The following is a 27,949-nucleotide window of genomic DNA, read 5'->3' as shown; positions in this document are numbered from 1 at the left end:
AATTTTCATCATACTCAGCTGCGTATGACAAAATTGGTATATATATATATATATATATATATATATATATATATATATATATATATATATATATATATATATATAATCCAGAGCTACAATAATTCACAATAAGAGAAAACATGTTATTGAATAAGATACAAAATTATTAAAAGTACGTAAAAGGTTTTACGAAATCAAAATTACGGACAGATCTCATTGAATCTCACAATAAATTTCTCGCGAAAAAAACAAAACAAAACCACGTGACCATGAGGCGAGTAGAGGAAGTGCGATGGCTAAATTTCTCCTGCAGGGGGCAGTGTGGCTGGTTTAAAAATAGCTGCCAAGTGTTTGCTGTAAACCTCCTCTAAGCTGCAAACAGGAAGCTTCTCCGGCACACCGACTATGGCGTCCGAACTATGGGCTCATTTCCTATGGACGCTGGCAGCACCACAAACGACGGCCGAGAGGTAAAGGCACCACCTCTTTCCTTCGTTTCTTCCCTCCTTAACTAAGATCCAGGACGGACGTTTGCATGTCGCAGACATTGGAGGACATTGCGCACTCTTAACGGAACCGAAAGCCACGCACTGCCACCGCTGCCGTTTTCACAAACAAGCCTGGCACACCAGAAAATCGAATTTAGGAGGCCTCTTTCCTATCTTCCAGGAGTCGCTATCATATTAAGGTGCCGTTTTTTTTTCCTTTTTTCTTTTTTTAAGTGATTACTTTCCCCTACCGATGTTGATCGGCCGGACACAGAAGGAAAATGAATGGGCTTAAGCCTGCCTGAAATAACCCTACAAACACTCATCTCACTCGGTTGACTGGACGTGTTTCCCAACCCCCTCCTTAAATCCAATTCAGAAAACCATCTTCACCTCCGACTGCTGAGGTTCGTCATCAAGACGGCGTCAACACAGAGAGTCAGGTAAGGTGTACTTGATCATCTAGAACTGCAATGTTTTACATTGCACCACTGACCCACCGCCTTCATCTCAACAACAATGACATCATATATTGTAGATTTTTCTGCATTTATTACCGACTTCAGCCTCACATCACACGTTTATTCTTCTAAAGGTCAATCCGTGGTCTTCTAGTTTTGTTTTGTATAACCGGACTGGGCCTTCACAATCTATTAACATGATAGGCATGCCAATGGAAAGCAACTCCACATTCCAGTGGTCAGAGATGTGTGTGCACATGACTACCACTTCATCTTGTTGTTCTGCTTCTGTTTTCTTAAAGCGGTCGACACACTCAACAATATTTAATCTTAACTGAATGTCACAACGTGAAAAATCCCAATGCGATGAGGGAAAAATTATGGGTGTTTACCACCTCAAGACCAGTGGTCCCCAACCACCGGTCCGCGAGCCACCTGGTGCCGGTCCGTCAGAGTAATAAATATTAACATTTTTAATCTCGCCCTATTACTTGAAATGAGAAAAGTTGTTATAATAATTGCTATTTTGCTTTTTTTTGCCGTCGTAGAGGGCGTTCGTGCACCCCGCACAATTTTCTTAAGTTGTCACCCTCCCCATTAGCCGGTCCGCGATGAAATAGAAAGAGATTTACCGGTCCACTGTGAGAAAAAGTTTGGGGAACGCTGCTCAAGACGAGCAAGAGAGCACACGGCACTTATATCGAGAGCTTCAATTACTATCCCGAGACGTTCCCACCAACCCATACATTGTGTCTTTCATTATAATTGTCATGTGGCATTCAGGGTGCAGAAAAAAAACAAAGCGCAGCAGTCGAAGAAATGGAAAAAGCATGTTCACCTTTTTACTTTTCGCTCAGGATAATTTTTCAGGGGCAAAGAATTGAGCTCTGGTTTTCATCTAAGGCCGGGAAGTTGCAAAAAAATGTTATAATGCGGGTCTTTGTAGAGTTTGGCGACAGCAGAAGCTTCAGCTCACATTTCAATTAGTTATCATTCCGTTTCATTCCACGCTCAATGAGTCAGCTTCTATGATGAACTCAGTGTTTACCACACTCATGAGGATGTGAGCAGAACTAATGAAAAGGTTTAATTTTTAAAATTGTAGGCTCAAGCTGATCTTTGAGCAGACCAAGGAAGTCGAACCACCTGAAAACACCTCACACCACAATATAATTGCTTAAGACAGTCTTTCATGCATTCAAAATAGGGTCTTTCCTTACTAACACAAGGGAGAGAGAAAAACTGGCACAATTCTTCAAATTAGTGTAGCCTGCTGAAGTCAAAATTATTTAAATGCCGCTTCAATATATTTTTGTCAGCACCCTGAGGTCCACCCTACAATGACCATGTATAGTAAAGCTTTTTTTTAAAAAAAGGACCATGTATAGTAAGGCTTTTTTCTTAAAAAAAGGACCATGTATAATAAGGCTTTTTTCATAAAAAAATGTTCATAGTTGTTAGACAAGATAAGACATAGTTAAGGCTTTTTTTCTTAAAAAACGACCATATATAGTAAGGCTTTTTTTCTTTGAAATAGACCATGTATAGTAAGGCTTTTTTTCTTTAAAATAGACCATGTATAGTAAGGCTTTTTTTCTTAAAAAACGACCATGTATAGTAAGGCTTTAAAAAAATGATGTATAGTAAGGCTTTTTTCGTTAAAAAAAAGACCATGTATATATAGTAAGGCTTTTAAAAAAAAATGATCAAGTATAGTAAGGCTTTAAAAAAATGACCATAAATAGTAAGGCTTTTTTCTTAAAAAAAGCCCATGTATAGTAAGGCTTTTTTTCTTTAAAATAGACCATGTATAGTAAGGCTTTAATGACATATTATATAGTCCTCCCTTATTTTGTGCAATTGATTATCTCTATAATTTACATCCCATTACACGTTTTATGCCTGCTAATGACTGAAACCCCCCTTTTTGATGTTGAAGGGAACTTCTAAGTTGTGGATGAAGTGTAAGTGTAATAAATTGAACCATTTTCTGAGTAGCCAAATCAGTGTTTCCTCACCAAAATACTGTACTATTAGTTGATTGGCTTAGCAAGGACACGTGGGATGGTCTAACCGAGTGTAATTGGGCTGCTAGTTTTGGCAGCCACTAAACCACAACAATAGCTGCATTGCTAAATATAGAACCACTCTGTCAAGTTATTATTTTATTTGCAGCTCTAGGTCTGGATTTGTATGCAACAGCTTCAGACTCCCAGTTGCTAATAATTTTGTAGTGCTTGTCCGTATGACCCTTTTTGAGCAAAGTACTTGATTATTGCAAATATAATGTGCGCAGAGTGCTTCTGGAGGAATGTGGTGTCCACCACACCAACAGTTAACAACATCCAACACGTGTCATTATTCCATGAGGATAAACACTATATGCGATCATTTTGTTTCTGTTTTATTTCTAGTTTTCGCTTCTATCTAACAGTAACACCAATTAGTAATTTCCTTCATACTGATGATTTCACAGCACAGTAATATTCTGTGCCACTTTGGTTGATGTAACACTGGTATAAGGCCCCTGTAAACTAATATTTACCTATACCTGCTTATGACTGCTGCTGGCAAGTTGTCATTAAAATGCCACAAAAGCCTTTTTTCAACAGTTTACTTGGAAGTTTCCTTGTGTCACTTCTGCTTAACTGACATAGTTGTACCTTATTTAGCACCATGCATGATGCGAAGCTATTTCCAATGCAGTTGAAATTGAGTTAAGTGCAGGGAAGAAAAAGATGACTTTCTAAATATGTTTTGGTTTACACTTCCACTGCCTGTGCCAGAAACTCTTACACAACTGATTTGGAACAAAATGAAACATTTTTAGATGCTGAGATAGATATAAATATTTTGCCCCACCAGAGCACAGATAAGTTCAGCAACAAAGAGCAAATATGTTTGTTTGTTAGACTGGATATATGCCAGATTTGCTGAAGTGTCATGTGTGTCTATCACTTAATTTTGCCGCCTACGCTTCAGAAGAGAACAAAGGGCATCCAGACTGGGGCTAGCGTCATTTGGCAATGAGTAACCGTGGTAGAAATAGATGAGTCAAAAGGTGGGCATAAATCTGGGAGTGACAGTGAGTAGGAGTAGATGCAATACAAGTTGATAGCACACAGGGTTAGGCAAAATTATAATCGAAATGACATAAACCGTGTTTTATCAATTACCGCATTTACTCGCATATAAGCCGCCCGTGCCTATAAGCTGCACCCTTAAAATTGACGCACACAACACAACACTCCCGATAGTCCCGTTGCAGCCCGAAAAGCAGCAACAGCTCCTCCATCTGACTGGAGAGAGACCTCACGCTCCTCATAACAATGATGGAATGCTCGGTCTAGGGCATCGCCTCTTCTCCCGTCACTCTCTCTCTCATCCACTGCTCACAGCTGATCCCACGTGCAAGACAGCGGAGGCATGGCTGAATGGGTCCAAAGACGTTTAGGACTAGCACAAAAAGAAACCCTGCCACGCGACAGGTGGAGTCGAGTCCCAAAGGTCGCAAAAACAACAAAGCAAAAAGCACAATCTACAAAGCAAAGTAAAAGGGAAGGCACTTCTCAGGTCAAATAGAAATGTAGTTGGCCAGTCCATGTTACTTTGGGAGGTGGGATGGCAACTTAGCTCAACAGTAGAGCACAAGCTTACCATGGGAAAGGTAGTTGGTTCAATGCCTGCATCTTCCAAGTTGTCACTTTTCAGGTCAAATAGAAATGTAGTGGGCCAGTCCAGTGCATAGTGGAGAGGTGGTTTGGAAACTTAGCTCAAATAGGAGAGCACCCACTTACAATGTGAAAGGTAGTTGGTTCAAAGCTGACATCTTCCATGTTTTCACTTTTCAGGTCAAATAGAAATGTAGTTGGCCAGTCAAGTGCATAGTAGGGAGGTGGGTGGTTACTTAGCTCAAACTATAGAGCACCCGCTTACCATGTAAAGTAAGGCTTCTTTTCTTAAAAAAAGACAGTGATAGTAAGGCTTTTTTAAAATAAAAAAGACCATGTATAGTAAGGCTTCTTTTCTTAAAAAAGACCATGTATAGTAAGGCTTTTTATTCTTAAGAAATGACCATGTATAGTAAGGCTTTTTTTTTAAAAAAAGACCATGTATTTTAAGGCATTTTTCATAAAAAAATGTTCATATATAGTAAGGCTTTTTTTCTTTAAAAAAACGACCATGTATAGTAAGGCTTTTTTCTTTAAAAAAGACCATGTATAGTAAGGCTTATTTTCTTTTAAAAAAAGACCATGTATAGCAAGGCTTTTTTTCCTTTAAAAAAGACCATGTATAGCAGTGGCGGTCTGTGAATTTCCTAGGGACGCCCTCAGCTATCGGAATCAATCCAACCCTCAAAAAACTATTTTATGGCTGTTAAACCTTTAATGCAGCTACAGCTGCGACACATAAAAAATCATCAATAATAACCTCATACAATTGAAATATTATTTAGGAATATAGCCATATTTTACTCACCAAAATCCATCCTTTTCCTGTGTCATTTTCCCAATAGAAGCAACCGTGTGTACTCAAGGGTTTCCAAAAACGACAAGGTAAGGTGTGGCCACTTCATTGTGTAGATGTTTGTTCACCTGACTGCTATGTGGGAGAATGGTGTCCAAATCCCAGTTGGGAAACATTTTCCCTTAGTTGTTTCTATATATTTGTAGTCAAGACCTTCCAATAATGACAAACTGAAGTGTGGCCAATTCGTGGCGTAGAGGTTCAATCACCTGACTGCTATGTGGGAGGCTGGGGTTTGAATCCCAGTTGAAACACCTTTTTCCTCAGTTGTTTCTATATATTTGTAGTCAAGACCTTCCAATAATGACAAACTGGAGTGTGGCCAGTTCGTGGTGTAGAGGTTCACTCACCTGACTGCTATCTGGGAGGCTGGGGTTCGAATCCCAGTTGGGAAACATTTTCCCTTAGTTGTTTCTATATATTTGTAGTCAAGACCTTCCAATAATGACAAACTGAAGTGTGGCCAATTCGTGGCGTAGAGGTTCACTCACCTAACTGCGATGTGGGAGGCTGGGGTTCGAATCCCAGTTGGGAAACATTTTCCCTTAGTTGTTTCTATATATTTGTAGTCAAGACCTTCCAATAATGACTACTTGAAGTGTGGCCAACTCGTGGCGTAGAGGTTCGGCTGACCGGAACATAATTGTTTTGCTGAAAAAAATGACTAAGTCTTTATTTTAATGAAAAAAGGATCATCCATTTACTGAACTACATAGTGTAGTGATCAGTCAAACGACAGCAGGATTCGAACCCCAGCCTCCCACATGGCAGTCAGGTGAACGAACCTCCACGCCACGAATTGGCCACACTTTCCTTTGTCATTATTGGAAGGTCTTGACTACAAATATATTGAAACAACTAACGGAAAATGTTTCCCAACTGGGATTCGAACCCCAGCCTCCCACATGGCAGTCAGGTGAGTGAACCTCTACGCCACAAATTGGCCACACTTCAGCATGTCATTATTGGAAAGTCTTGACTACAAATATATAGAAACAACTAACGGAAAATGTTTCCCAACTGGGATTCGAACCCAAGCCTCCCACATGGCAGTCAGGTGAGTGAACCTCTACGCCACAAATTGGCCGCACTTCAGAATGTCATTATTGGAAGGTCTTGACTACAAATATATAGAAACAACTAACGGAAAATGTTTCCCAACTGAGATTTGAACCCCAGCCTCCCACATGGCAGTTAGGTGAGTGAACCTCTACGCCACGAATTGGCCACACAGACCATGTATAGTAAGGCTTTTTTTTCTTAAAAAATTACCATGTATAGTAAGGCTTTTATTCTTATAAAAAAGACCATGTATAGTAAGGCTTTTTTCTTAAAAACGACCATGATAGTAAGGCTTTATTCTTAAAAAAAAGACCATGTAGAATATACATGGTCTTTTTTTAAGAATAAAGCCTTACTATACATTGTATAGTAAGGCTTTTTTCTTAAAAAATGACCATGTATAGTAAGGCTTTTATTCTTATAAAAAGACCATGTATAGTGAGGCTTTTTTCTTCAAGAACGACCATGTATAGTAAGGCTTTTTTTCTTAAAAAAATGACCATGTATAGTAAGGCTTTTTTCTTAAAAAAATGACCATGTATAGTAAGGCTTTTATTCTTATAAAAAAGACCATGTATAGTAAGGCTTTTTTCTTTAAAAGAATGACCATAAATAGTAAGGCTTCTTTTCTTAAAAAGACCATGTATAGTAAGGCTTCTTTTCTTTAAAAAAAGACCATGCAGAGTAAGGCTTTTTTTTTCTTGAAAATAAGACCATGTATAGTAAGGCTTCTTTTCTTTAAAAAAGACCATGTATAGTAAGGTTTTTTTCTTTAAAAATGACCATGTATAGTAAGGCCTTTTTCTTAAAAAAAGACCATGTATAGTCAGGCTTTTTTCTTAAAAAATGACCACGTGTAGTAAGGCTATTTTCTTTAAAAATGACCATGTATCGTAAGGCTTTTTTCTTTAAAAAAAAGACCACACATAGTAAGACTTTTTCCTTAAAAAATGACCATATATAGTAAGGCTTTTATTCTTATAAAAAAGACCATGTATAGTAAGGCTTTTTTCTTAAAAATGACCATGATAGTAAGGTTTTTTTCTTTAAAAAAGACCATGTATAGTAAGGCCTTTTTCTTAAAAAATGACCATGTATAGTAAGGCTTTTATTCTGATAAAAAAGACCATGTATAGTAAGGCTTTTTTCTTCAAGAACGACCATGTATAGTAAGGCTTTTTTCTTAAAAAAGATTATGTAGCGTAAGGCTTTTTTTCTTTAAAAAAGACCATGTATAGTAAGGCTTTTTTTCTTAAAAAATGACCATGTATAGTAAGGCTTTTATTCTTATAAAAAAGACCATGTATAGTAAGGCTTTTTTCGTTAAAAATGACCATGTATAGTAAGGCTTTTTTCTTAAAAAATGACCATGTATAGTAAGGCTTTTTTCTTAAAAAATGACCATGTATAGTAAGGTTTCTTTTCTTTAAAAAGACCATGTATAGTAAGGCTTTTTTTTCTTAAAAATAAGACCATGTATAGTAAGGCTTTTTATTCTTAAAAATAGGACCATGTAGAGTGAGGCTTTTTATTCTGAATAAAAAACCATGTATAGCAAGGCTTTTTTTCTTTAAAAAAAGACCATGCATCGTATGGCTTTTTTATTAAAAAAAAGACCATGTATAATAAGGCTTTTTTATTAAAAATGACCATGTATAGTAGGCTTTTTTCTTTAAAAAAGAGCATGTATAGTAAGGCTTTATTCTTAAAAACGACCCTGTATAGTAAGGCTTTTTCTTAAAAAATGACCATGTATCGTAAGGCTATATTCTTAAAAATAAAATATGGTAACCGCTGTTGAGAGGTCAGTCCTGAGTGCATCAGTAGGAGCGTCATGTGATCATTGTGGCGCCGACACTACTTCTCGTGCGGCTTTAAACATTTTTTTCCATTAGATTCTTCTGCGTGCATACTCCCATTGATTATCATTGATTAGCAACAGCGCGATAATGTTGTCAAAAGATCTCAGAGAACGTTTGTACTTTAAAAGTGGAGACATTACTACAAATAGCACACATTTTAGTGTATTTTTCCTTTTAAATTTTGAGGATGCTCTCACGGAATAACATTTGAAAATATGAATTATTTTTGGCTCTCTCCGTCAAAAAGGTTCCCGACCCCTGATGTATAGTAAGGCTTTTTTCTTAGAAAAGACCATGTATAGCAAGGCTTTTTTTCCTTTAAAAAAGACCATGTATAGCAGTGGCGGTCTGTGAATTTCCTAGCGACGCCCTCAGCTGTCGGAATCAATCCAACCCTCAAAAAACTATTTTATGGCTATAAAACCTTTAATGCAGCTACAGCTGCGACACATAAAAAATCATCAATAATAACCTCATACAATTGAAATATTATTTAGGAATATAGCCATATTTTACTCACCAAAATCCATCCTTTTCCTGTGTCATTTTCCCAATAGAAGCAACTGTGTGTACTCAAGGGTTTCCAAAAATGACAAGGTAAGGTGTGGCCACTTCATTGTGTAGATGTTTGTTCACCTGACTGCTATGTGGGAGGCTGGTGTCCAAATCCCAGTTGGGAAACATTTTCCCTTATTTGTTTCTATATATTTGTAGTCAAGACCTTCCAATAATGACAAACTGAAGTGTGGCCAATTCGTGGCGTGGAGGATCACTCACCTGACTGCTATGTGGGAGGCTGGAGTTCGAATCCCAGTTGAGACACATTTTTCCTCAGTTGTTTCTATATATTTGTAGTCAAGACCTTCCAATAATGACAGATTGAAGTGTGGCCATTTCGTGGCGTAGAGGTTCACTCACCTGACTGCCATGTGGGAGCCTGGGGTTCGAATCCCTTTAGGTAACATTTTCCGTTAGTTGTTTCTATATATTTCTAGTCAAGACCTTCCAATAATGACAAACTGAAGTGTGGCCAATTCGTGGCGTAGAGTTTCACTCACCTGACTGCCATGTGGGAGGCTGGGGTTTGAATCCCAGTTGAGTCACATTTTTCCTCAGTTGTTTCTATATATTTGTAGTCAAGACCTTCCAATAATGACAAACTGGAGTGTGGCCAGTTCGTGGTGTAGAGGTTCACTCACCTGACTGCCATCTGGGAGGCTGGGGTTCGAATCCCAGTTGGGAAACATTTTCCCTTAGTTGTTTCTATATATTTGTAGTCAAGACCTTCCAATAATGACAAACTGAAGTGTGGCCAATTCGTGGCGTAGAGATTCACTCACCTGACTGCGATGTGGGAGGCTGGGGTTCGAATCCCAGTTGGGAAACATTTTCCCTTAGTTGTTTCTATATATTTGTAGTCAAGACCTTCCAATAATGACAAATTGAAGTGTGGCCAATTCGTGGCGTAGAGGTTCACTCACCTAACTGCGATGTGGGAGGCTGGGGTTCGAATCCCAGTTGGGAAACATTTTCCCTTAGTTGTTTCTATATATTTGTAGTCAAGACCTTCCAATAATGACTACTTGAAGTGTGGCCAACTCGTGGTGTAGAGGTTCACTCACCTGACTGCCATGTGGGAGGCTGGGGTTCAAATCCCAGTCGGGAAACATTTTCCCTTAGTTGTTTCAATTGGTGGCGTAGAGGTTCGTTCATCTGACTGCCGTGTGGGCAGGCAGGGTTCGAATCTCGGTGGATGACGAACCATTTTGCCATTAATAAAGACTAATTCATTCAGTCTTTCCTTAAATAAAAGCACCAAATGACCATGTATAGGCGGGCCGCCTCATGGTATAGTTCAATTCCACTCTTTGCAATTCTCAAATTGTTTATTGAGGTAATGAAAAGGATAGATATAACTTCCAATCACATCATTTCAGAAGTCACTGTGGTCCAGTGGCAAAGACAATGGGTCAGAACTTCAGGTGGATGGACTCAAGTTCAAATCAGGAGTGAGTTCAATTCCACTCTTTGAAATTCTCAAATTGTTTATTGAGGTAATGAAAAGGATAGATATAACTTCCAATCACATCATTTCAGAAGTCACTGTTGTCCAGTGGCAAAGACAATGGGTCAGAACTTCAGGTGGACTCAAGTTCAAATCAGGCTTGAGTTCAATTCCACTCTTTGCAATTCTCAAATTGTTTATTGAGGCAATGAAAAGGATAGATATAACTTCCAATCACATCACTTCAGAAGTCACTGTGGTCCAGTGGCAAAGACAATGGGTCAGAACTTCAGGTGGACTCAAGTTCAAATCAGGATTGATTTCAATTCCACTCTTTGTGATTCTCAAATTGTTTATTGAGGTAATGAAAAGGATAGATATAACTTCCAATCACATCATTTCAGAAGTCACTGTGGTCCAGTGGCAAAGACAATGGGTCAGAACTTCAGGTGGACTCAGGTTCAAATCGGGGTTGAGTTCAATTCCACTCTTTGCAATTCTCAAATTGTTTATTGAGGCAATGAAAAGGATAGATATAACTTCCAATCACATCATTTCAGAAGTCACTGTGGTCCAGTGGCAAAGACAATGGGTCAGAACTTCAGGTGGACTCAAGTTCAAATCAGGATTGAGTTCAATTCCACTCTTTGCAATTCTCAAATTGTTTATTGAGGCAATGAAAAGGATAGATATAACTTCCAATCACATCATTTCAGAAGTCACTGTGGTCCAGTGGCAAAGACAATGGGTCAGAACTTCAGGTGGACTCAAGTTCAAATCAGGATGGAGTGAATTCCACTCTTTGCAATTCTCAAATTGTTTATTGAGGCAATGAAAAGGATAGATATAACTTCCAATCACATCATTTCAGAAGTCACTGTGGTCCAGTGGCAAAGACAATGGGTCAGAATTTCAGGTGGACTCAAGTTCAAATCAGGATGGAGTGAATTCCACTCTTTGCAATTCTCAAATTGTTTATTGAGGCAATGAAAAGGATAGATATAACTTCCAATCCCATCATTTCAGAAGTCACTGTGGTCCAGTGGCAAAGACAATGGGTCAGAACTTCAGGTGGACTCAAGTTCAAATCAGGCTTGAGTTCAATTCCACTCTTTGCAATTCTCAAATTGTTTATTGAGGCAATGAAAAGGATAGATATAACTTCCAATCACATCATTTCAGAAGTCACTGTGGTCCAGTGGCAAAGACAATGGGTCAGAACTTCAGGTGGACTCAAGTTCAAATCAGGAGTGAGTTCACTTCCAGTCTTTGCAATTCTCAAATTCTTTATTGAGGCAATGAAAAGGATAGATATAACTTCCAATCACATCATTTCAGAAGTCACTGTGGTCCAGTGGCAAAGACAATGGGTCAGAACTTCAGGCGGACTCAAGTTCAAATCAGGAGTGAGTTCAATTCCACTCTTTGAAATTCTCAAATTGTTTATTGAGGTAATGAAAAGGATAGATATAACTTTCAATCGCATCATTTCAGAAGTCACTGTGGTCCAGTGGCAAAGACAATGGGTCAGAACTTCAGGTGGACTCAAGTTCAAATCAAGCTTGAGTTCAATTCCACTCTTTGCAATTCTCAAATTGTTTATTGAGGCAATGAAAAGGATAGATATAACTTCCAATCACATCATTTCAGAAGTCACTGTGGTCCAGTGGCAAAGACAATGGATCAGAAATTTCAGGTGGACTCAAGTTCAAATCAGGAGTGAGTTCACTTCCACTCTTTGCAATTCTCAAATTCTTTATTGAGGCAATGAAAAGGATAGATATAACTTCCAATCACAACATTTCAGAAGTCACTGTGGTCCAGTGGCAAAGACAATGGGTCAGAACTTCAGGCGGACTCAAGTTCAAATCAGGAGTGAGTTCAATTCCACTCTATGCAATTCTCAAATTGTTTATTGAGGTAATGAAAAGGATAGATATAACTTCCAATCACATCATTTCAGAAGTCACTGTGGTCCAGTGGCAAAGACAATGGGTCAGAACTTCAGGTGGACTCAAGTTCAAATCAGGAGTGAGTTCAATTCCACTCTTTGCAATTCTCAAATTGTTTATTGAGGTAATGAAAAGGATAGATATAACTTCCAATCACATCATTTCAGAAGTCACTGTTGTCCAGTGGCAAAGACAATGGGTCAGAACTTCAGGTGGACTCAAGTTCAAATCAGGAGTGAGTTCAATTCCACTCTTTGCAATTCTCAAATTGTTTATTGAGGCAATGAAAAGGATAGATATAACTTCCAATCATATCATTTCAGAAGTCACTGTGGTCCAGTGGCAAAGACAATGGGTCAGAACTTCAGGTGGACTCAAGTTCAAATCAGGAGTGAGTTCACTTCCACTCTTTGCAATTCTCAAATTCTTTATTGAGGCAATGAAAAGGATAGATATAACTTCCAATCACATCATTTCAGAAGTCACTGTGGTCCAGTGGCAAAGACAATGGGTCAGAACTTCAGGCGGACTCAAGTTCAAATCAGGAGTGAGTTCAATTCCACTCTTTGCAATTCTCAAATTGTTTATTGACGTAATGAAAAGGATAGATATAACTTCCAATCACATCCTTTCAGAAGTCACTGTGGTCCAGTGGCAAAGACAATGGGTCAGAACTTCAGGTGGACTCAAGTTCAAATCAGGAGTGAGTTCAATTCCACTCTTTGCAATTCTCAAATTGTTTATTGAGGTAATGAAAAGGATAGATATAACTTCCAATCACATCATTTCAGAAGTCACTGTGGTCCAGTGGCATAGACAATGGGTCAGAACTTCAGGCGGACTCAAGTTCAAATCAGGAGTGAGTTCAATTCCACTCTTTGAAATTCTCAAATTGTTTATTTAGGTAATGAAAAGGATAAATATAACTTCCAATCATGTATAGGCGGGCCGCCTCGTGGTGCAGTGGGTAAGTCACCTGCCTGCGACGTGGGTGTCGAGGGTTCACGTCCCGGTGTCGACGACTGTATGGCGTCGGCAGTCGGCCGAAGGCCGACTGTCGAACGCCACCAGGAACCCCCCCCCCCCCCCCCCAACTGTCTTCCGGTCAGCCGAAGGCTGACCGGAACATAATTGTTTTGCTGAAAAAAATGACTAAGTGTTTATTTTAATGAAAAAAGGACTACTCATTTACTGAACTACTTGTGTAGTGATTAGTCAAACGAGAGCGGGATTCGAACCCCATCTCCCACATGGCAGTCAAATCCACTAACTTGAGGTCTGTCTGACCCATTGTCTTTGCCACTGGACCACAGTGACTTCTGAAATGAGACGATTGGAAGTTATATTTATCATTTTCATCACTCAATAAACAGTTTGAGATTTGCAAAGAGTGGACTTGAACTCACTCCAGATTTGAACTTGTGTCCAACTTCAATTTCAACCCATTGTTCTTGCCACTGGACCAAAGTGTCTTCTGAAATGATGTGATTGGAAGTTATATTTATCCTTTTCATTACCTCAATAAACAATTTGAGAATTGCAAAGAGTGGAATCAAACTCACTTCTGATTTGAACTTGAGTCCACCTGAAGTTCTGACCCATTGTCTTTGCCACTGCACCACAGTAAAGTTGGAAGTTGTATTTATCCTTTTCATTACCTCAATAAATAATTTGAGAATTGCAAAGAGTGGAATTGAACTCATTCCTGATTCCCACCTCATGTTCTGACCCAATGATTTTGCCAGTGGACCACAGCAACAACTAGAAGGTGAAGAATCAGAAGTCAGATTTATTCTCCGACTCTCTTAGCCTTACTTGCTATGTCATTTTTTTAAAGAAAAAAAGCCTTACTATACGATGTCGTTTTTTAAGAAAAGAAGCCTTACTATACAATATTGAAGGTGAAGAATCAGAAGTCAGATTTATTCTCCGACTCTCTTAGCCTTACTAGCTATGTCGTTTTTTAAGAAAAAAAGCCTTACTATACTATGTCGTTTTTTAAGAAAAAAAAGCCATACAGACGCTCTCCTACTTACGAACATTCAACTTACGAACAACGGTACATACGAACATGTCTGCAAATTGCGTTTAAGTCCAAAAAGTAAGAATTTAGGAGATGACACCGACAGAGTGCACAGTAGCCTTGGTGCCACGTTGGGAGAAACCGATATCCACCAGCTATGATTGTTGTTTTGGATTGGCTGACTACTGGGTGGGAAAAGTCCGCGATAAAATTAACTACGTAGGTTAGGTTTGAGTAACGATGTAGGTGAAAAATAAATATTATATAAATATAATATTTAGTACACAAATACAGTGAATATCAATAGAACATGAAATAAAGAAAGAAGAATAAAACTACAAGAAAAATTATCACTCATTCCATCATAGCTCATATTATGCAATAGCTTGTTCTGCAATTTTGTGGCATCGTCTAATGGCCATGAAGTCAGAGTTGCATGAGTGCCACCTCAATCAGCTAAACAATAAGTGGATTCCCTTCAGACTGGATAAATTTTCATTAGAGATACGATGACATTTGTATTGTAATCCCTTGCTAATTAAATTTGGGAAATTTTGAGAAATGATTTGAGATGTTATTGAACAACATCAACCAAATGCTTTTATCCAATTAAAAAAAAAGTACATCGACTTGATTAATACCTCCACCTTAAAAATTCACTGCTTGAACAAAGTGAAAAAGCATAGTTTTAACTATAGTAATACCAAAAATACCATAATGGATATTTAAACCATCAAAACAGTCAGTGACAATCTTCCAACACCTGTGTCTTTCAAACAAACTGGCAGTACTAATGTTGGCCATCTGCACTTCGACTAGCAGCATTTTTTTCTAAACAGCAGTATTATGGCGTGTTATTGGCTAGGAAAAATTGTCTTTTTATTTTTAACGGTGCGTCAGATGTGTAAAATCTGTGGTGTTAAGTGGAGTTACTCAAAGCAAGTTGACCTACGTTAATGTTTTCCAAAAGATGTTTGACTTAAATAGCTGCATTTGTTCTTATTTTATGTTAATACAATTTTGTACTTCTGTTTCTTAAAGCTCTGTGGTGGCAAAGATGACCGCGGCACGGTACCGTCCCACATGGGAGCTCGCCATGGACCCTCTGGTCTCATGTAAGCTGTGCCTTGGAGAGTTTCCCCTTGAGCAGATGACCACCATCACACAGTGCCAATGTGTCTTCTGTACACTGGTGAGCAGAAACCAGTCAACCCTAAATTAGTGACATGATTTGTACTCTTAAGATTAAAAAAATAGATAAAAACACACACCAGATAGGCTTTTGTGTTTCATAAAATATTTTTAAGTACAATAAATGTTTTACATTAAATAATTAATCGGTCCAAATATTCTTAATACAATTATAGATTAGGTAGGTAGAATTGCAATTAAGTACAGTAAATACCTATAGAAGTATAGTGTGTTCTGTTCTGTACTGTACAGAAAAAAACGGTCGTGTTTGTATACAAATCTATACTTTGCAATTAGTTTTAAAGTCTCCCCCCATTGCTCTTTATGACAGATCATGTGACAGGTATTCTTTGTTCTTGCAGTGCCTGAAGCAGTATGTGGAACTTTTGATTAAAGAAGGCCTTGAAACTGCAATTAGTTGTCCAGACTCTGCCTGTCCAAAAAGAGGACATTTACAGGAAAATGAGGTACTGACACTGTCATTTAACTATTTGATGGCCCATGAAGATGATATCATGTTATTCAAACCTATTATTATTATTCCTTTGTTTTCTCTCGGCCATATAGATTGAGTGTATGGTAGCCACAGAGATGATGCAGAGATACAAGAAGCTTCAGTTTGAAAGAGGTGAGTCAATGCTAAAAAAAACATGCACATGCCTCAAATGTAGCGATGGCGTGCACTCTGACTGCCAGTTTCAGGCACGTGCATCCTGCTCCTTCCTCAGCTTCTGTAGTCCACAGCAACACAAAAGGGATGACGACGATAGATACTGGACACGTGTAGCTGCACTGAGTCAATGATTTACAGACGTTAGACATGGTTGCTGGTGAAATACACAGCAGGGCTTCAGGAAGCTAAGAGAAGATCTTAGCAGCATCCCTGCAACCGAAACCAATTGTCTGGTCTATGAAAAAAAACACACACAAAAAAACAGTTATGATTTTTTAAAGAAAATTGGATTCCAGTGTAGGAAATTAAAGGCAAATCCGTGTCTTGATAACTACTTTAATTGCTCTCATGCTGATGAGGACATTAGCGAATTCCCTACCATGGAGAACTGTAACCAAGCAACGCATTCATGCTTAAATGGCACTCAACCTGCAAGTTCACCGCCTACATGCCAGCCCAAACTGTATGTTAAACTTGGCTCTGACAAGAATGCAGGCATGAGAACAGAATAAATATAGAATAAGGAGTGAGAAGGAAATCAATAACCAAAGAAGTAGAACAAAACACTGAATATTACTCACAGAAATTGATATTGCCTCACTCTAAAAACAGTATATCCTAACCCAGGGGTGGGCAAATTATTCCACAAAGGCTGCAGTGGGTGCAGGTTTTCATTCCAACCCATAAAGAGGACACCTTTTCACCAATCCGGTGTCCTACAAGTGCAATCAGTGGATTGCAGTCAGGTGCTTTTTGTTTTCGGCTGAAATCTCATTGGTTGTATCTGTGCTGGATCGGTTGGACCAAAAACCTGCACCCATAGCGACCCTCAAGGACTGGTTTCCCCAACCCTGTCCTAACCCCTAAAATAATCAATGAAATGTTAAATAAAAAGCACTGCAAGCATTTCAGAATTTTACGAAAATATTGTAATCTTTAGCCGTGGACAGCGCCAGGTCAGAACGCAAAGTTCTTGCTCTGACACGCATCACTTTCCCGCCCTATCCTTCACCAAGACTCTGTTAACAGTCCCCACCCTGTACTACAGATGGTAGAAAGTTTGGGAGGACTTCTACACAACTGACACATAGTCACATACTAGGATTCAATGTCTCTGTTTCTGTTGCAATTGTACACAAAGTTCTTATAATATTTTCAATCATTGAAATGAAAACCCAAATAATAATGGTGGGCGCTCATTTTGTGCCATTAGAGGTGCTGCTGGATCCTTGCCGGACATGGTGCCCCTCCTCGACCTGTCAGGCCGTGTGCCAACTGAAGGAAGCCGATTCTCCAGCTCTGCCCCAGCTAGTCCAGTGTGGCGTTTGTGCGCATGAATTCTGTTCAACGTGCAAAGCCAACTGGCATCCTGGTCAGGCCTGCTCAGAGAACAATCTTCCCATCTCTTCGTTCCTGCCAGGGGAAAACAGGTAGCACAATATAAGTATATACATGTGTATACATCTCATCTCATTATCTGAACCACTTTAACCTCACTAGGGTCGTGGGGGGTGCTGGATCCTATCCCAGCTGACTTCGGGCCAGAGGCGGGAGACACCCTGAATTGGTGGCCAGCCAAATGCACGGGACAAGGAGACAAACAACCATTCATGCTCACACTCATACCTAGGGGCAACTTAGTGTCCAATCAGCCTATGCATGTCTTTGGAATGTGGGAGGAAACCGGAGTACCCGGAGAAGACCCACGCAGGCCCGGGAGAACATGCAAACTCCGCACAGGGGGACCGACCTGGATTTGAACCCAGGTCTCCCACTGTGAGGCAGAAGCGCTAACCAATCGATCCACCGGGCCGCCTATGTGTGTGTGTATGTGTGTATGTATGTGTGTGTGTATGTATGTGTGTGTGTGTGTATGTATGTATGTGTGTGTGTGTGTGTGTGTGTGTATGTATGTGTGTGTGTGTGTATGTGTGTATGTATGCATGTGTGTGTATGTATGCGTGTATGTGTGTATGTGTGTATGTGTGTGTGTGTGTGTATGTATGTGTGTGTATGTATGTGTGTGTATGTATGTATGTGTGTGTATGTATGTGTGTATATGAATGTGTGTATGCATGTGTGTGTATGAATGTGTGTGTATGTATGTGTATGTGTGTGTGTGTATGTATGTATGTGTGTGTGTATGTGTGTGTGTGTGTGTATGTATGTGTGTGTGTATGTATGTGTGTGTGTATGTATGTGTGTGTATGTATGTGTGTGTGTATGTATGTGTGTGTATGTATGTGTGTGTATGTATGTGTGTGTATGTATGTGTGTGTATGTATGTGTGTGTGTATGTATGTGTGTGTATGTGTGTGTATGTATGTGTGTGTGTATGTATGTATGTATGTATGTATATGTGTATGCATAGTACTCTTATCTGAAGTTGTAATACTGGGTAGTATTGTGATATCAAACAAAATTGCGTGACCTTTATGGTGACCATAAGTCAGGATCTCATTTCCCACTTCAATTAGAAAATGAACCAACAATTACCTCATTTGGTAGCTTGTGAGAAAAAAAAACTAAAATCTGCTAATATCTTGATAACTTCAAACACACTTCACATAATGAAATTTTGCACTGCCAAGCAAGTAATTCTACCAAGAAAACTATGTAACTGCTCTTCTGTTGATAACATTAAGAACTTGTCCTTGAACAATGTTCTCATTTGTATCATTTGTAAAGGAGCTACAGACAAAATCACCCCAAAAAAGATTTTATAGTATCCATTTTAGACGAAACATACCTAGACCAAAACAAGATTACACACTAAAATCAATTGTCATTGGTTGTTAAATTTATGGAAACTTAACAGTTCAGTACTTTCCTAGCAATACTGTGGGAATTTGCACAATTTCCAGTTTTCACTGCTAACTTAACAATTATTTCCTTATTCAAATATATGTTCAGTAAATCTTGACTTTTTTCATAACCAAGCAGCTTACACTGCAACAATAATAAAACTCCACTTACCAACCAGCACGAGTCATTGCACTTCAAATGAGAGATTAAACATTTTGACAAACAGCAATTGATGTGTCATACTCAAGCCACCTTACCTTTGTGCTATTTGTCAATAAAGTGCTGTGTTCTTAAAATACATGAACAGTTTTAAGTTGACCGCCAGCCTAACCAACTTTGCCAACGCCCCATCATTTATTTACAAAGGCATTAAACAATATTCTCCAACTAAAATGCGGTTTCACCTGGGCAGTGTGCCCACTTTCACCATGGAGGGGGTCCAGAATAGGGTTGCCCTGAGATGCACTGCATCCAGTTGACCTATTTCTCTGTGATATCCTCTTACAGTGGAAAAAGTCATTAGGCCTGTCAAGCTTCCTCTGTCAGAGCCTACAGTGGAGGCAGAGATTAACAAGTCTACTCTTAGAACTGCATTCGTTGGCTGCAAACTTCTTTGCGCACCCTGACCTTTTATCCCGACTAAGTTTAATATGATGTGAGAAGAAATCCACACATGAATGATCAAGCAAATTTTGGATTATAGAATTAATTGAATGAGATTTGGTTTTCTATTTAAAAATGCCAAAGCTACTAAACATGTGCTTAACATATGCTTTTTGAGATTGCTCCAGAAAGTACGGGATGTGTACGATATAAAAGTAGAGCAATTTTCTTTCAGGTTCAGAGATTATAAATAGGTGAAGAGTTTACAGTAATTCAACAATTTTACCAGTGATAATCATTTAGTACATTTCATGTTGAGCTAAATAGTTTCTGCATAAAAACTGAATGCATTAGTATATTCATACAATGATTGGGAACATTACATTTAATAGTTAACTTGCTGTATAAGTTCCCAATTTACAAAGATCTCATTTGCGAACAATCTTAGATGCAAACAACAGGTGACTGCTCTATATTTTCTTGTAGAGTATTTTCACACCTATAGGGCACACTTACCAGGGATTGAAGTTTCGCATTTGCCTATTCTCGGGGCTTGTTTGGGTTACTCTAGTTTCCGCCCACATCCCAAAAACACAGGGTAGGATGGTTGAACACTATAAATTGGCCCTAGGTATGAGTGTGTGCATGATTGGGTGGCCACCGATTCAGAGTGTCCCCCGCCTGTTGCCTGTAGTTAGCTGGGATAGGCTCCAGCACCTCCCGCATTCCTCGTGAGGATAAGCGGTGCAGAAAATGAATGAATATTACTATGTGTTGCATCATTACCCAGCACTACCAACTACCACTCAACTAGTTCAAAAGAGTTCAGAAGGTACATGATGTATAAGGCATAATTCCAACTCATTTTGATTTGAATATGAACTTAGAAAAATCATACAACCTCAAATAAAGGTTTATCTTTTTGTTCCAGCTCTTTCTATAAGAATGATAAGGACGACGCCCCTATCAAACGCTGTCCTAAGTGCAAAGTGTACATCGAGAGGGATGAAGGGTGTGCACAGATGATGTGCAAGAACTGCAATCATGCCTTCTGCTGGTACTGTCTGGAATCCCTCGATGTGAGTTGGCCTTCACACTCTCATGCCTTTTTGTAGGAAAATACAGCCTGATGAGCGAAGAAAAGAAAATAGTTGCATGGTAATTTCTCTGGAATTGTCAGGATATCAACTGTGACAGAAGACTGTTGCTACTTATGTAATAGCAGTTGTACAAGACCATCCATTTGGGTCACATGGGTCCTTTTTAAATAGCAGTCATTTTGTTTTGCATAACAGACGCTCACGCCTTTTCAGGCGGTCCGACTGTAATCTGCATTGTGTCAATGTGTATATAACAGGATGACTTCCTCCTGATCCACTATGACAAAGGCCCTTGTCGAAACAAATTGGGCCACTCCAGGGCGTCTGTTATCTGGCACAGAACCCAGGTGAGCGTCTCATACTCTTAAGAGCACCGGGTGGCTGTGCACGTGATCTGCTTCGCTGTCTCTTGCTCTCTCGCTGCCCCCTCAAGCTGCCACAGACACGTGCGTTCCTTCTACATTATCTTTACAGCACAATGGAAGAAAAAGGACAGCATGCTCTGTATCCTGCCATCTCCATCCAAAGCTTATTATGCGCACCTTTTCACACACTCGCAAGGTTTATGTAACCAAGTATCAGCTCTACCTATGGGGAAGAAAATAAAGCAACAAAACTGCATCCTCTAAACTTAAAATGTTCGCTAAATCAATGAGTGAACATTAGAGTTAAAATCCTAGCTATAATTGGAAAATTACACACCAGCATACACTATATATCGATAGGGTCTCAAACATGTTTTACGCCCAGAGGGCTCTTACAAGGTAATTTTTGTTCACCATGAATCCAAATTTACTGCACATGGTTATTTACACAAGATACTCATTGAGGACTGAGAGTCTTTTGTCCAGCTTCGCTATTCTGTCATTATTAGTGCACACAGTGGCATCTGTTTCCCAGTGGGGCTGGCTGAGTCACACAATTACAGTTCAGCTGGTGGGGAGCAAGCAACGGCATCACTTGCTTTAAGTCTGCATGCACTTGTCTTCGTTTGCCTCACCTCGTTTCACCCTCCTCTCACTTCATACATTCAAACAACGCACCAGAACAACCTTGCTTGCGCCATACAGCCTCAGGCCAAGAACCTCAACCGATATGAATCTTCTGTTAGACAAGTGTTTCAAGGCCCTTTAAGTGTAAATGGAATTCATTTCTTTAAAATGTGCTTATTAAAATGCAAAAAATGTTAATATACAATGCGTGATAAAAATTGCAACCATTTTAACAGAATATATTTTGAGTTGCCATTGCAAATGTCTTTTGCGAAGTACTACTGTCACAAAATTAGGTGCGTGGCTCCCTCTTGTGGTCTTGTAATCGACCTGCACATGCAAAGAACAACATTGGTTTGTCCCATGTCTAGTTACCTCTTGGATTTTGCATGTTCTCCCCGGGCCTGCGTGGGTTTCCTCCGGGTACTCTGTTTTCCTCCCACATTCCAAAATCCTTCATGGTAGGCTGATTGGACACTCTAAATTGCCCTTAGGTATGGGTGTAAGTGTGCATGGTTGTCCGTTTCCTTGTGCCCCGCGATTGAGGGTGGGATAGGCTCCAGGACCCCCGCGACCCTAATGAGGATAAAGCGGTTCAGAAAATGAATGAATAGTTACTTCTTATTTATTGTCAATATAGTATAGAAAGAACATCCCCTTTGCAATTCACAGACGCATCAACTAGGGCTTTAGTTCCCTACAAAAAGTGCTTTCAGCCAAAGCACCTTCTCTGTCCGCACCGCACATACCTGGAACTTGATACCAATTAACATACGTGAACTCCCGTCCCTTAGACGAACAAAATTGCGATCACGACGCTGTCTAAAATTGTGTTATGTGTATGTGTCTAGTGTGTGTTATTGTTTATCTTGTACCTACACAAGGGAGTAAAGATAGAAATTAGCCGGCGGCTACAATCTTACATATTTACATATACATGTTCATTAACATGAACATAAATATGTTCATTAACATGAGCATAAATATGTTCATTAATATGTGCTGTCCCTTATCAAATCAATCAATCAAATGTTCACCCAGTTATGGAAATTAGAACCAGGGGGAGTTAAATGGAGTGAAATTAATGTCAATTATTTGTTTTGTGTGCCCTACTCAACCACTGTTACCTTTTGCAGGTTGTGGGGATTTTTGCTGGGTTTGGCCTACTCCTGCTGGTTGCTTCTCCTTTCCTCCTCCTGGCCTCACCCGTTGTCCTGTGCTGCAAATGCAAGTGCAGCAAAGGTGACGATGACCCTTTGCCCACCTAAACGCCACCAACAAGAGCCGCTGATGTGGAAAACCGCTTAAAGGATGGCCCATCTTTGCTCCCCATCTTCTTCTCATGCTGTTTTTGTTCTTCTCTCATCAGCTTTGAGCACTTTTTTTATGGGGCTGAGCTTGCAAGAAGTCCAGGCTGCTTTGGGGTCCATCGCTCTGCATGGTAGATAAGAGAGCTCACAGAAGGGTGCAGGGTCCAAACGGGTCATACTCATCCTACTTGAGGGGAGAAAGTCCAAGCCATTTTTAGTGCTTTTCTGTTGGCAGGATATCACAAACAATGATATGCCGTTTCTCGTTTATGGGTAAAAAAACTGCTCTTGACCCCATTTGCCTCCCACCACCACACCTGATGTAGCTACCGCTTCAGGTTCAGTCCAGTAGCAGTAGAGGCCCCCCACGCATGTCCGGTGTTCACTCGATTTGCACAAATCAACATGATTTGTTGTTCATGTTGGCGGCCGAGGTAGAGACTACTGTGCTCAGCTCAGTACAACGCGCCCCCTACAATGATGTCATTGTTTTATAACCTTGCGGTTTGAACAGAACTGATTCCTGTCTACTGTATATACTATCTTGTACTTTTAAGCGTTTCCAAACCTTTAAGGAACGTGTGTTACTAAAGGGGATTGCAGCTCCAATGTGCATGTACGTATATGTATGCACCCCCTTTCCAAATTCAGTGCTGATTTAAAAGCCAATCAGAGGATTTTCTTTTAAATATGTTTCTCTCAAAGAGATGCCTGACCTTTAATATAACGCCACCCCCTCCCAAGTGGCGGTTCAGCCAAAACAAACAGACAGCCTTAGGATTGAGAATAGCCAAAAGCACCCATTTCCCCTCATGTGATCAATCCAAATATATAATCCCAGGGAAAATATGTATAATGACCTATAATGTGTCAGTCAAGCTTTGTGTTCTGATGATTCTATGATGTCATTCAAATGTCACTCTGTTAATAGCTGTATAGGTTTTGGGGAGAGGGTTCTAGAATCAAAGGTTAGTATTTCCAGGGGCCTTCATTTCTTACATCTTTAAGAGAAGGATTGCTGATTTGCATCTATTCAACCATCAAACCACGCACATCTTGTACTCCCAGAGATTTAATAACACAAATTGCAAACTTGCATATGTTAGTGGTCTGAGTTTTTCCCTTGTTGTTTGTTAAGCCCCCCACAACAAGCAGCTACTCCCTAACAGGGATCAACAGAAGAGCCTGTACAGTTGATAATAATGAATGTTCCATTTTAGGGCACTTTGCTAGCTGCTCTGTTATATCACTTTATCTATGCAAGTTTGTACATTCCCCCCATTTAACTGTATGTTTGTTTCCAACAAGAACAAAGGCAAAAAACTGCAGAAATGTTTGAAATAGTCAATATTTTGTCTCAGCGTTTGTCTGCTCTATTGGCGACTCATCATTTGTATGTCATATTTGTATTTCCACTGTTGCATTACAGTAATGCACAAGTATTTACCATCATTCTGGTGGAGCTCATGTAGCATTTACTTAAAAATACCGCTTCATTAACAAAACAAAACAAAAAAAAGCAGATCATGTGTTGTCTAGTATTAGCGACTTAAAGCTTAAAAGTAGCTCAAACATCTGCTTCATGAATCTTTTTCTTAGTCGCCTTAAGTTTGTGAAGCCCTTTTCATTACAGTGTGGGCGCATGATATACAGCATTTGGTGAAAAGTTTCTCAAATTTCATTTTGTGGTTTGTTCCTCTTTACCCCAAAAAGTGATTTAATTATGCCTCCTCCATGACAATTGTGCCAAGCAGATTTACTATAAAGAAGGGCATGAGTTGTCTACTGTATGTGCATTTTGAATATCTATTTGTAATGTAATACCAGTTTTTACAGGGTCGAACATTACTAAAGCTTCTTTAATATAAGCGCTACACTGTATATGGAGTTTAGTTGTCCATATGGCGGTCATTTGTGTGGTTCTGGTGCCTAGTGTGTTTACTGAAGATAGCGTTGAAATCAAAAGATACTTTGCTTTTTTTTCTTTTTTTTTAGTTTCATTTTTTAACATTTATCAGGGCTGATAAGAGAAAAACATTTGGGATTATTCAAGTATACAATAATGACATATTTTGGGTTTAGCAGGCGCCAATGGCATCAGATGAACTCCTGGCCATGTCCAATGAATTTATTTCTACTCATTCCTTAAATACATTTTCTGTTTGCCTCAGCAGAGGTAGCAACAGAAATGCAACAAACCGTAAAAAGGGCAAAATTGCACAATCACACTGCCTAACGCTAATCAGGACTTCTACAAAACATACTGTACTCAAGGTGGATCAGCACTGGTGTCAAATAAGGGCTCGTTTCGAAATGTTTGAAGGCCGAGAAAACGTATGACCATCTCAAGCCCTCACAATTTATATTTTTAAGTCATGTAATTGAATGGAGCAGCATAATTTATTTCATCTATTTAATTGTTATAACAGAAAATAATTCTAAACGTGTTTTTTAAGCGGAAAAAATGCCATATTTTGTGCATTTTGATGGTCCTATATTCTGGAGTGAGACTCGGCCTGTCTTGCTTATTTGATGTTTTTATTTAAATGCTCTAACCGTACTAAAAAAAATACATCTATGTGTTTACATTGTTTGGATGTTTAAAAAAATTGAAAAATTGTATCAGTTCTGTATGATTTAGGTGCACTATATCAACAGTTCAACTAACACTGTGATACCACATATTAAATGTTTTTTGTGATGATCTCTTGATTCATTCAGCCAAACCTACAGTATGAACATCAGTTTTCTTGATACTAGGATTTCCTCTAGTGGTAAAAACTATTCAACTCATGTTTTCACTGAGAGATTTAACATTTTGCACAATCATAGTTTTACTTTTAATACATATCTCACTGAAAGATTATATCTCCGATTCAGATCAGTGGATGTTTTTTTCCAGCAAATTAAATTTTATGGTGTAACAATTTAATAAATGAATAAATAGCAGCAACGTGCAATGATTTATAGCATGCTCCACCCACTACTCAGCACGATATGTATATATTAAAATATTTATTTCATTTATATGTTGAATTTGTTAATGTACGATACAGTGCATTGCTTAAATATTGAAATATTCTAGCCACCAGGAGCATCAGTAAAGTTCTGAGGACAGGGTAGCCTCGCCCCCCTGGAAGTGTGGCCTTTTTATTTATTTTATTTTTAATGAAAAATAGCTTTACTATACTTGGTCTTTTTTCCACAAATAAAAGGCTTACTATTTATCTACCCCCCACCCTTTTTAACAAATAAAAGCCTCGCCATACATTCTTTTTAACGGAAAATATTCATATGGTCTTTTTTCCCACAAAAATTACCCTTTTTATATATATGGTCATTATCCACAAATAAGCCTTACTATGCATGATCTTTTTTTGATGAAAAATAGCCTTTATATACATTGTCTTTTTTTTAAGGAAAAAAGCCTTACTATACATAGTCATTTTTCAAAGAAACCCCCTAAAATAAGCTTAGTGACCCCATTGGTTGCCACAATTGCAAGTGTTTCAATATTTTCCTGTAGCTACATCATACGCTAGTGCTCTCATTACAGCTAGGTACACTTTTTTTAATTCTAAGTTTTGTTGAATCATTTCATTTCAAGATTACTCAAATGCGCCATTTGGGTCAAATGGTTAGTTTTTTTTTTTTAATACACCTGAGGCATATTACTCATGCCTTGGTCCCTGGGAAGACGCGACGGTATCATCTAATATGTAATGTTCCTTTATGCTCACTGCAGCATCAGAGTTTTGTTGCCGTGTGCCAAAGAACAGGTTGTTCTCAGCCCTTCTTTTTGCCTTTTGTGCCTACTTCCTGCCAGATGCTGCATCCATCGGCAGCATTAACAAGACAACACCGAGAATGAAAGTGCAAACTCTTACCGATAAATCATCCCTTTAACAGCTGTTCTTCTGTTTGGAAGTCTGTCCACCAATCACCAGGCAGGGCCACATGAAGTTGCCATCTGCGGGTGTCATGGCGACGGGGATTTGTATGGGCAAGTGGATCTGGAAAAGAAGAAGCCAGAGAAACCAAGTAGGGGGGAGACTTAAGGTTTTTGTATCTCTGCTTTCACACAACAAATGTATGCAAATGATAAGGATCAACACCTCTTATACCCTCATAAGAAATCCAACATAGGCAAAACTAATACAAACAACACAACAAAGTTTTAGTACTGGTCCTGCATTTTTTTTCTTGCAAATACAGCAGGTGTTACCTCATGTAGCCAATGCACCAGCCTCCCAACACCCCCCCAAAAAAGCCCCACTGCAAAGCAAGTGTAAACCTTAATTAAGGTTTTTGCCAGTAGAGGGAACTCGAGTGCCATTAAAAACGCACCATTTCTACCTCCAATGTGATGGAGTTGAAAAAAAAATACTGGTACAAAGGACCATGCATCATTAAATATCAGTTTTTTGACTTAGCATTTGAAAGTGAACTGTAGACAGAGAGACTGCTTAAAACGGATATCTTGCTGGCTATAATTGATCATTATTTTTGGTTGGCGAGATGCAAAGATAAATGTAACAATGTGGAAAAATAGACAAGAAAGAAGGATAGCTGGCTGGGCAGACATGTCTATTACTTGTCTAACTTTATTCAGTTGTCCAGTGAAGATTAAAAAGAGAAGTATATTTACTTGACAGCAAGAAATTCCCGACAGGCTTAATGATTGCTGTTCGCCCGCAAGTCATTTGTGCACACAACAAGCCATTAATTGTGACCAGAGGTCATTGTACATCCGACCTCTGACTGATACAAGATGACAGGAAACGCCACGAGTATTTTATCCCAGCATGGCGCAGCCCTTTGCATTGTCCCTTTAGCATGTGACACCTATTAGAAGTCATTAGCATCCTTTGGCTCAAGCTTGGGAAAAAAAGGCA

General features: G+C 39.1%; 1 protein-coding gene and 1 long non-coding RNA gene across 5 annotated transcripts in view; one reads left to right on the top strand and one right to left on the bottom strand.

Moving 5' to 3' along the window:
- Positions 1 to 256: 256 nt before the first annotated feature.
- Positions 257 to 25,755, top strand: rnf144aa (ring finger protein 144aa). Of its 4 annotated transcripts, none has more exons than XM_077620942.1 (10): positions 257 to 470; positions 723 to 931; positions 8,958 to 8,997; positions 15,422 to 15,572; positions 15,934 to 16,038; positions 16,139 to 16,199; positions 17,458 to 17,674; positions 20,584 to 20,731; positions 21,010 to 21,099; positions 22,881 to 25,755. In XM_077620942.1, the coding sequence occupies exons 3-10, from the start codon at positions 8,990 to 8,992 to the stop codon at positions 23,010 to 23,012; spliced, it is 912 nt and encodes a 303-aa protein (XP_077477068.1). In that variant the 5' UTR covers positions 257 to 470; positions 723 to 931; positions 8,958 to 8,989; the 3' UTR covers positions 23,013 to 25,755. The 4 variants fall into 4 exon arrangements, with proteins under 4 accessions (XP_077477068.1, XP_077477067.1, XP_077477066.1 ...); XM_077620941.1 differs by having other exon boundaries at positions 545 to 931; XM_077620940.1 differs by having other exon boundaries at positions 257 to 931.
- LOC144089790 (uncharacterized) overlaps positions 13,969 to 27,949 on the bottom strand; it is a 189,487-nt gene continuing 175,506 nt past the window's right edge. The window contains exons 11-14 of the long non-coding RNA XR_013305182.1: positions 26,942 to 27,067; positions 22,872 to 23,178; positions 16,826 to 17,657; positions 13,969 to 16,479 (exon numbers count right to left, since the gene is read on the bottom strand). This is a non-coding gene — a long non-coding RNA (uncharacterized LOC144089790). The remainder of the gene's footprint in view (positions 16,480 to 16,825; positions 17,658 to 22,871; positions 23,179 to 26,941; positions 27,068 to 27,949) is intronic.

The sequence above is a fragment of the Stigmatopora argus genome, chromosome 15, assembly GCF_051989625.1.
Source record: "Stigmatopora argus isolate UIUO_Sarg chromosome 15, RoL_Sarg_1.0, whole genome shotgun sequence".
Taxonomy (NCBI): Eukaryota; Metazoa; Chordata; class Actinopteri; order Syngnathiformes; family Syngnathidae; genus Stigmatopora; species Stigmatopora argus.
The sequence above is the reverse complement of the archived record's forward strand: the minus strand, read 5'-3'. Positions and strand labels throughout refer to the sequence as shown.

What these genes read in the sequence shown, in the direction of transcription:
- rnf144aa (XM_077620942.1), top strand. An exon ending in ACTGTCTGGAATCCCTCGAT is followed by an intron (nt 20,732 to 21,009) that starts GTGAGTTGGCCT and finishes TGTATATAACAG; the next exon opens with GATGACTTCCTCCTGATCCA. An exon ending in TTATCTGGCACAGAACCCAG is followed by an intron (nt 21,100 to 22,880) that starts GTGAGCGTCTCA and finishes TACCTTTTGCAG; the next exon opens with GTTGTGGGGATTTTTGCTGG.